We start from the raw sequence: 10,255 nt of genomic DNA on the forward strand, positions 1-10,255 counted from the left end.
CCCCTTCCTCCTTCACTTTTGTACCTGTCTCTTAGGCTCTTAGGAGGGATGCATGAAACTTGGTGTGAAAAACTGACAGTTCCCAGCTTCTCTTCTTCTTTCTTACTGTTCGCACTCTGTTGTTTGTGAGTTGGTTTGGTCAGTGTGGATTCACCTCTGATGAAGTTGTTCATCTTAAAGAAACATCTGTAAATAGACATTCTCTCCCCTCCATCTTCACCACTGGTAGCTGTTGCCGTTTTAGAGTAACAAATAGCAGATCTTCCTTGTGTTTTGTGAGTCCTATAATGTTGGATATAGAAGTAAATCTCCGCCAAATCGTTTGAGGGTGCATGAACCGCATTTCAAGTGCTATTCACTTTGCAACTCGGCATTTGAGAGCGTGCAGGCACTTGATTCGTAAGCAGAGTAACATTTCGGAGCGTAATCCTGGACACACATCCGCTTGTTTCTGAGTCTGCACTCCCAAATTTCTCCTCTGGGTGTTGTGTGAAAGTTTGTTGGTGCCCAAAGTTTTGAATGGGCACAAAACAAGTTTCAAAAGCTATTTAGTTTGCAGATCAGAACGTGAGACTACACAGGCACAGATTTGAGAACAAAGGATCCTGCTGCTCACTCTAATCATCTGTTATGCTCTGTCCTCCTCTGCTGTCAGATCGGATTCTGCTGTTACAGAACCATGTCTACACACACTCAGATTGTGACTTGCAAACTGAATAGCGCTGGAAACATATTTTGTGTGCTTTCAAAACTATTGGCACCACCAGAATTTCACACCAAACTTAGTGGCAAAAGTCTGAGATCACAGACTCAGAAATAAGCGCACACATGGCCGGGGTTACGTTCTGAAATTTGATTGTGCACTTACAAATCTGTGCCTGTGTACTCTCAAATACGGAGTTGCAAACTGAGTATAGCTTTAAATGTGGTTCAAGGGCCTTCAAATGTTTTGGCGGGGGTGTACTTCCACAGTGGACCTCTGTGGGAACGCTCATCTACATCCCTCAAGAGCCCCTTTCAGACATGTGCTTCGTTACGTTCTGTCCATGTGCTGGCAGTTTAATGCTTGATTGAGCCCCAGAGTTGTTTTACTGTAAAGGTTGTGGCAGCACTCACTAGGTGGGGCCTCATAGCATTGATATTATTGCCAGTGTAGGTTATGTGTGAGTTGAATGCCGCCACATTACAGCAGCACAAAAAGTAAACCTAGAGAGATTTTTAATGAATGACTTGTTTTAAAAAAATCATCGCTGTTCAACCACATCCAGGTCAGAAATGAACAAACTTTTTAAGTCAACATGAAATCTTAAAATCCTACTGAACTGTCAGTGGGTTCATTAACGTGAAACCAAGCTTATGGAGCTCCAGAAGAAGGGTGAGCAGTATAAAACAGGCTGCAGAATTCTGATTTTATCTAATAAATGAAATAAAAATGGCTACTGTGGTGAGTCAAAACCACACACACCTTTAAAATATTTCTCAATGTCACATCACAACCTCATTGTTTGAGCCTCACAGTCTGTTTGAATGCCAAAAATCCATTAGTTGAACAGGTAGTTGAGACCGGCAGTGTTACATGTCTGAAAAGGGCTCAGTAGATTCCCAGAAGCAGCTTTGCAGCTCACACCTTTGAAACTCCATGTGTAGCTACCTCTAGCTTGGCTTTGAGCTGTGTCAGCTGCATTATGTTCACACTTTCGTAAGATCAAACTGCATCTTCTGACTAGTGGTGTAACGGAATGTAGTTGATCCATACGTGGTTGAACTGCAAAGTTTAAAAATTATAGTGTTTAGTACAGTTTTACTGCCTTTGTTACTTTTTAAAAGAATAATTCCCTAAATCTTAATGCGGAGTTCCAGTGAAAAGATACACACAGGTGTTCATGCCAAAATTAACAACAACATACATCGCACCGGCAAGTTTTACAGACTTTCATCGTCGTGGAAACAGTCGTACACAAACCATTTATAGTAGGAAACTGTCACACTTTCATTACAATCAGGCTCACAAAACTATTTAGCTAGGTTAATTTGTCAAATTAATATTGAATATTTGATTAAGATTTTTGTTTTCTGATCCCAGTAATGATATGATCCAGTTTTAGTGTCCGTTGCACCCCTACTTCTGACGTTTTCCTGGTTTCTGATTTATCGTGACTTTAAGCCTAGATGTGTCCTGGCAGTATTCTGACACTGTAAAACCAATCAGACTTTCACTAGTAAATATAATTTCTCACCATGTTTGTAGTCATGTGACCACACTGGTTGTGTTTCCCATCTTCCTGTCATAGCATTAGATGGTCATTTTGAAAATATTCGCTCACTCTCAGTTTACTATCTTCATTAATGACAATGTTTTTTTTTTTACTTCATTTTTTGGTTTCGCCCCGGGTCTCCACAGAGAGAGGACATCCCATCGCCTTGACAACCACGTGGCGAGTAGCAACCTGTTGTTGAATTTCTGTAAAGGCTGGTATTTGTTGTTAGAGAGGAGGGAAAGGGAGAAGATCTGTAGTGTTTCCTCTTGTTCTGTAGTGGTAGTGAACACTGTGGTGGAGTGATCCTGCTGTGTTGATCGGTGCTAGTAGTGACCGAGCCGGTCAACATGGTGTGATAACATGACCTTGGTGGAGTATTAACTAACCTGCCAGTGTTTCCTCTAAGCCAGATGTGTCCTGACAAAGGGAAACATCTTTGCTGTATGAACAAAAGCTATTTTTTCCCCCAGATAGATGCATTTAGGTTCTTAAAGTCAGTGGTTTGCTTTATGTTGTGTGTTGTAGTGACACCAAATTGAACCCATAAACATGCATGGATCACGTATCGGCGTTACACTTCGTGCTTCATCAGGCACATTCATACAAGCACACAATGTAAATACTGATTACTACTGGTACCCATGAGTGGAAAACTTTACTCTTACTTGAAACCAACAAATAGGGCAGCACGGTGGCACAGTGGTTAGCGACCTTTCTGTGTGGAGTTTGCATGTTCTCCCCGTGCTTGCGTGGGTTCTCTCCTGGTACTCCGGCTTCCTCCCACTGACCAAAGACATGCAGCTTAGGTTGATTGGTGTCTCTAAATTGCCCATAGGAGTGCGTGCGTGTATGTGTGGTTGTTCGTCTATGTGTTAGCCCTGCATGCATGGATCACGTATCGGCGTTACACTTCGTGCTTCATCAGGCACATTCATACAAGCACACAATGTAAATACTAATTACTACTGGTACCCATGAGTGGATACTCTTACTTGAAACCAACAATAATGGGTTCGTCCCCATACGACACAACGGCATGTAGAACATTGTGGAGCAGTGCACTCATAAATTTAAACAAAAAAAGAAGAAGAATGAGCAGGAAAAATAAAGAAATACTTCTGTAAAGTGTCACAAGCCCAGGAGGAAAGCTCGTTTTTTTTTTTTTCTCAACCTTGTTGTGAAAGGTTTTGTGTGCTTTGTGTCCACACTTAGAAGATGAATCAGAATCGTAATTTATTTGCCAAGTATATTGAACACAAGTCGTTTGAGTCTGGTACAGTGGATCTCTAATATAATATACTGCAGATATAATAAGGTTTTATATATGGGTATATAAAATATAGACACGATATTATACAGCATAATCTAGAAGTCATTTTATTCTTTACATGTTACAGTCTTACAGCTTTATTATTTTATAACCTAGTCTCAAATTTCATTCTAGGTAGCATTTAAAGGGGCTTAAATTTGACTTGGACCTCTTAAGTACTGTTTTCACTTTCTGCTGAGTTTACCTGAGTAGAACTGTTAAAAAGGCCTGAACACTGCTGACTTACAGGGAACACTGCCTTCGGCTCTCCTGACCCTCCACACCAATCCACTCTGTGATCTGTAACCTCCTGTCCCAAGCTTCTGTCACTGTCTTAGTTTGTTTCACTGCTGAGCAAATGAACCGGGCAGTCATAGATCTCAGCACGTCTGAGCTGTGTGGCGTCTCACCAGTGTTTCATGCCTCCTCTCACCCAGACCTTGGTTCAGATGTTTGTTTCCATGCCGGGTACACTTCTAGGGCTCAGATGAAGCTGAACATCTAACAGCACATGAACTCTCTGTGTCCAGCTGACTGTATGAAATCAATGTGCACTAAAGCTTTTTTTGGACCCGGCTCTGCTTCTCTTCACCGCTATCAGCTGTTTTTAAATCTTCGCCTGATCTCAGACTGCATTCAGGCCTGAATTCAAGAGCACCGTGTCAGTGCTTTGTATCATTTCTAATGGTAAAGAGCCTTTTTAAGAAGATATTTTATGAGTAGCTTGCTCAACAGTGTGCTCTTGAATCAGTGAGAATAATCTTGACTGACTGGATATTTAGCAGCGTGTTACTAACTCAGACCCACACTTGGTTTGGCGGGTCAGTGAGGTAGGTGTGTTTTACAGGAGACAGACACAGGTTTGTCACAGGAGTCAGACGTTGCTCACATCTTTGTGGAAATATTGTCACAGTGGTCATAAAATAGCAAACCTCGAGTCTTATTGTTGCAGTTGTGACCATCATTCCTGTCTGAAATAACATTAACACCAAGTTAATGTTAAGTAAGTTGTGACTTCATCAAAATTGTGACTGATCTGGAAGGTGAAATATAAAAGATTGTAATAAATTGGAATATCCTGTTAAGTGTTTACTTATTGGCTTGAAAGGTAAAACAGTATGTGGCCATTTTGTTCAGTTATTCTAGAAATGCTACAGATCTTGTGTCAGTCGTGATCACACAGGAGCCACGTAGTTCGCATTAAAAATACAGAGGATGCATGTGACTCCTGTGACAGGGTTGTCTTCTCTTTCTAACCTTTCTCTGCATCCTGTTTACCACTTCCACTCTCCCCTGTAGGATCCACCTCCTCCTGCTCACCAGCTCCCTTTTGGAGCGATAACATGAAACGGCCGGAGCAGTGTCTGGAATGACGCTCTGCTCTGACGTGCACAGTCAGCTGCTGTTTCTGACCTGCTTTCATGCCTCTTTCTTCTCACCTCTTCCTCGTTTCTTCAGGGACTCGTGTTTTCGTTGGCTTCAGATATGAACAAATCAAATCAAGTTGAAACCATGTGTTTTTCTCCAATGAAACACTTTCTTTCTGTTTGCCAACAAAAACATGATGATGTTACGAACCACAGGCACCTCAGTTACTTAACCTTTTTTCTCTCTCTCCTCCGCTCCTTTGTCTCCCCCTGCAGGCGGCTGCTTGGTATTATTACAAAAAAAGATATCCTTCGTCACATGGCTCAAATGGCAAATCAAGATCCCGAATCCATCATGTTCAACTGATCTGCTCCTTCCAGGATGGGGTGAGGAGGAGAGGGGGAGACGACAGCCAGGAGGAGGAGGAGGAGGAGGAGGTGCGCCTTCTGGACAGCTCCGACCTCTGACATTTGGACCCTGTTTTTTTCCATTTGACTTTTCAGCCTTGTAGACCTTGAACCTCACTGACTGCGCCCCCCCCAGAGACTTATCGGCCATGAGAGGGAAAAGACAATGATAAAAGACTTAATTACTATTCTGGCTGCTGAGGACACAAGGAGGTCATGGGATGAAGGCATACACTCATGAGGAATGCAGTGTTTACACACATGCAAAGATCAGACAAAAACACATTTTCACCTACAAACACCACTTAGATGCATGCCCCCCCCCCAACGCACACACACACACGACTCCATACCCTGTAAAGAAACACCTCTTTTCATGGTCTGTGTGCCTCGTCCTTGTCCTGTCTCTGCTGAGGTCGCCTGGCTGGGGTCAAAGGTCAGAATGAACCGCAAATGAGGGACCTTAAATCCTCTAGGCTCCTGTTTAAAACAAACAAAACTCACTTCCCTGACTCCCACATACACACACACACACACCTGACCTGTCCATCCTTCAGACAACTGTGTTGTTTAGCTGTGAAATACGTGTGTGTCCTGAGTGCCACTACATTCCAGCCGAGTTACCATGAGAACTGAGAGGATGCTAGGTCTAAAAGAGCTGGCTTTAGTGTGTGTGTGTGTGTGTGTGTGTGTGTGTGTGTGTGTGTGAGAGAGAGAGAGAGAGAGAGAGAGAAGGGGAGGTGGAGAGATACTACTCTGTACTGTATTTCAAAAATATAATTGTTCCTTTTCAGAAGGAAAAAAGTGAAAGCCTAAGACTTTTGTGTGTCTGAGCCAGAGAGAGAGAGAGAGTCCCGTCCGTTTGTCCAGTAAGAAAGCGGGTTGACGTGTATGTAAAGAAAGAAAGAAGGATAAAGTGTCCAGGTTCTGTTGTTTACTCTGTTACTGGAAAAGAAAACAATCTAATTTTCTTCTCAAACACTGACTTTTTAACTGTTGATCTTGTTATAATGGCTTCAGTTTCCATAACTTGTAGGACGCCAAAACCGAAAAACTGCACTGTTTTAAATGATTGGCTGAAGTTGTTACTGAGGGGAAACATGATGATAATGCCACACGCTGACTTCTTGTTTCTTCTCCTTTCTCTGAAACCTGTCCGCATCTTTGGGAAATAACATTTCGTATTGTCAAACGAAAATTCCAGTTGTTGTGCGATATTCTTCCTCAGTTCAGCACAGTAAATAAACTGTATCGTTTAACACTCCATCCATCTGTGGAAGCATGAAACTGATCTGTTTGACAAGCAGGCAAAGAACTAAAAACAAGTTTTCAAAATAAAAGTATCGGCTCTGTCTGTCATACTGTTATTGAATGGGGCTTCTGGATGTTTGGCAGTTGAGTCATCAGCCAGTTTACATTTTGGCTTTTAACATAAGTTAATAGCACTGTGCGCTTTAAATTGACAGTCGTCTTCTGACCAGCAAGTTGGTGGTTCGACTCCAGGTCTCCCCACATGCCTAAGTGTCCCTGAGCAAGACACTGAACCCCAAATTGCTCCCGGTGGCTTGACTAGCGCTGTTGTGTGGCAGCCTTGTCGTCATCGGTGGGTGAATGGGTGAATGGTGTATGATCTCCCTGTAAAGCGCTTTGGCCAGTGCATAAAAGCGCTATATAAATACAGTCCATTTACCATTTCTCGTCCTCAGAACTTGTAACATGTCGTGATGCTCGGTGTGCAGATGATGATGGAAATTTAGGTGGGGGTGGGGAGGCAGCAGCACCTTACCTGTAGAGCGGAGGCAGAAATGTGTGTGTATGTGTAGAAAGTGGGGTTCAGCCTGGTCTTTTGTAACCAGTGCTGTTGTCTAACACTGTATTTCATATCGATTTGGAAGGTTTTTTTCATTTATTATTTTTAAATTAACTTATGGGTAATGTCAGTAGAGTTGTCCATTATGAAACATTTTATGTATGATTACATTGATTGTTTGATTGTAAATTTAAAATAAATTATATAAAGATTACATTTAGTTTTAAATTAGAAGGGAAAAAGATTAAAGTTGCACAGGGCACACCTTGTGAATCTATTTATAGTCATTTTTTCTTCTCTCTCACTATTTCTTCTACTCTGAGACGGATATCTGAAGGTTTCCAGCTGCAGTACCACATCAGGAGCCTTTAACCATGCAAATCTAGATCTGCTAATTAAATGTCTGCAGCTATGATGGATAAAAAAATGTTTGACCTGAGGGTGGCACCAAATGTAAGGCATCTTAACCATAATATGGCCAAAGTATTAATTTGCTCACTCATTTTCTCCACTATTTACATTTGGAGAATGGGATTTTATAATGAAAAAAAAACATCATTCTTGGTCTTGTATCAATCTGAGTAACAACCGCAATCAGTCTTAAAACTACAGTTCCTGTAAACGTGCAAAACAAAACAGCAGATGTAAACGGATATAACAGTGAATGCGCACATAGATTTAGTGCATAAAGGACAATTAATTCCATTTTGAAAACATGCACAGTTTTGACAGGTTATTTTACAGGGTGTTTTCACATGAAACAAGAGGCTCACACCAATTTTCACCTCTGTCTACAGCTTAGCCTGTGGTGGAACCTGTGGATGAGCATCACGAGCACCTACTAATACAGAACTCCACACACATCAGTGGGCAGAACAGTCCTCCCTTCTGCATCATGGAAGACTTAAGGGACCTGGAATGGACAGTCCCATCATCTCTGCAGACAAATATATGGGTACAGATGTTGACCATTTTCACAGGTTCGTTCTTTTCATTTCATACAACCCTCTCCTGAAAAATATGCCTTACTGTAGTATGTGTGGGTTAAAGTCAATGTTCAAATGTTATCTAATCCATAAAATATTTCTTTTCAAAGTTTATAATGTCCTCCTTTTGTTAACACTGCCATGGTGAATTTTTTGCTTTCAATCTGAGTGGTGTTGTATAGTATTTTAGGAAATAAAATCTGAAAAGTCTGTAATGTTGCATTAAAATGACATTTCACATATAAAACATAGTAATGATTAATAATTGTTAAAAGTTTGATATTAGAGATTGTAACACAAGAATTGTGTTGTTAGACTGAGACACGGGGTGGTGGCGGCGCTAATGAGCCACTTCATTGTTTGTCAACCGAAAAAAAATGAAGAAGAAGGACTCACGTGACCAGCAATCTGCTCCATATACATGCTGAACATTCAATTTCCGCTTTGCTCAGGGAAAGGGACTAACGTGTCTGGAGGACATCTGGGGTGGGGAACTTAACAGAAACAGCCACAATACGACGTCTGGGGGCTGTTCAGCAGAAGATACCGTGTGTTTTTCTGACCGAGATGAAAGAAGAACAATCGAAGAAACGAGACGGCCAGGTGAGCGGTGCTGCGACACAGCAGCCATTGATTTATGATCAGTACCAAAGTGCTGCTAGCATGGAGCAGCAGCCTGGCTGCACCTGAACACGGCGTGTTGATGGAACGGGACTAAATATCACAGCATAGTATTGCACTCAATGAGAAGAAATCACTTTATTTCAGGACTTGTATCAAAAATCTGGTTGATATCTTATAGCTGAATGATTCATTTGGGCAAAAGTGGCTCAACGGTGTTTCTTATAATAATCACAGGAATAACAGTGAAACCTTGTTCTTCACTTATCTGTCTCAAACTTGTATGTCATCTGTCTGGCTGCAGAAAGTCCAGGTTGCTGCTACTGAAAGTGTGGACCCTGCTGCTCTGGAAGCTGATATTGGCCATGCACTGGCTACAGAAAAACTAGATGGCACCTGCTGTTATGTCACTGTTTATAAAGGTGAGTGAGCTGCCATAGCTTGGACTGTGATCAGTAAGGAACGATGAGTAACTATGAGCTCCCTTAGCTACAGCCATAAATCTAATGAAATTCAGTAATTTAGTGGACTAGACTTATGATGTTGCATTAATGTTTCAGTGACTCACACAGCAGATATTTGACCAGTAGTTAAGTGAACACATAAAGTGATATTCATAACTATATAAGCATATCTGTAACATATAAGTATGTAAACTTATGTGTGTTATAAAATAAAACCATTCTTAAGTGCATAAAATAAAAATCACCCTAACAGATGCAGTAATGCATCCACACAATAAAGAACAGGATAACAGTGTGGATGCTTATCCACACAATAAAGAACAGTGTGGATGTATTACCTCATCCACAGAATAAATAAGAAGATAACAAGAGTGTGGATGCTGCTGTTCCAGCATCCACACCATATAGAACAGGAGAACATAGTGTGGATAACTTATGGGAGAACAAGTGTGTCTTTAAAAGTGTATGAAACTTGTCCAAATCATGGGCAATTCTAATATCAAGTGGTGACTTTGTTTGGTAATGAAAGTCTAGGATGTTATTTCATCAGCAAGAAGATTTCACTGAAATTTCATCAGCTTGAGTTTGAGGCCTCCCCAGCCTGTTGTTGGGAGGATTTGTTGGCAGTTTTAAGTGAAGACAAAGCAGGTGAGAGGGCAGAGGAGAAGAGAAGGGTGGCACCTTGTTTTTCAGGAAGATCTGTTGTTTCTGTTAACAATCTGCTATCTGAAAAGGAGAGTACAAGAGGTACTGTACAGTAGACTCTGTCAGTTCGATTGTATTGCTAATGTGTGTTTTATTCAGATGTTTTGTCCTGGCTTCTGTGTTGACTGGTGTTCATCTGGTGCTTTGCTTGCTTTGTCATTTGCTATTATGATGAAAACTCTTAAACTGTCTTTGACCTTACTTAATGTGGCAGGTATAAATATTAAAGGATCTTAATATACTCTTTGGTCATTTTTTAAACTTTTATTTACAAGAAACTTCCACAGGATACCTTTTTATGACTCTGTACCTTCAGTTTTTTTTTTT

The 10,255-nt window shown here is 41.1% G+C and overlaps 2 protein-coding genes across 3 annotated transcripts in view; both read left to right on the plus strand.

The window, feature by feature from the left end:
* The window catches only part of clcn3 (chloride channel 3), a 32,208-nt gene extending 25,743 nt beyond the window's left edge, over window positions 1–6,465 (plus strand). Inside the window, exon 15 of one of the 2 annotated variants that reach the window (XM_020619671.1) lies at window positions 5,211–6,465. In XM_020619671.1, coding sequence (XP_020475327.1) covers window positions 5,211–5,402 — 192 coding nt within the window. In that variant the 3' untranslated portion in view covers window positions 5,403–6,465. The remainder of the gene's footprint in view (window positions 1–5,210) is intronic. The other variant, XM_020619672.1, reaches the window with a different exon arrangement.
* A 497-nt stretch (window positions 6,466–6,962) lies between these two features.
* LOC109971444 (uncharacterized protein C12orf29 homolog) overlaps window positions 6,963–10,255 on the plus strand; it is a 13,248-nt gene continuing 9,955 nt past the window's right edge. Inside the window, exons 1-2 of the mRNA XM_020619706.1 lie at window positions 6,963–8,741; window positions 9,064–9,181. Of these exons, the coding sequence (XP_020475362.1) occupies window positions 8,706–8,741; window positions 9,064–9,181 (154 nt within the window). The 5' untranslated portion in view covers window positions 6,963–8,705. The remainder of the gene's footprint in view (window positions 8,742–9,063; window positions 9,182–10,255) is intronic.

This window comes from Monopterus albus, unplaced genomic scaffold (assembly GCF_001952655.1).
Source record: "Monopterus albus unplaced genomic scaffold, M_albus_1.0 scaffold225.1, whole genome shotgun sequence".
NCBI lineage: Eukaryota > Metazoa > Chordata > Actinopteri > Synbranchiformes > Synbranchidae > Monopterus > Monopterus albus.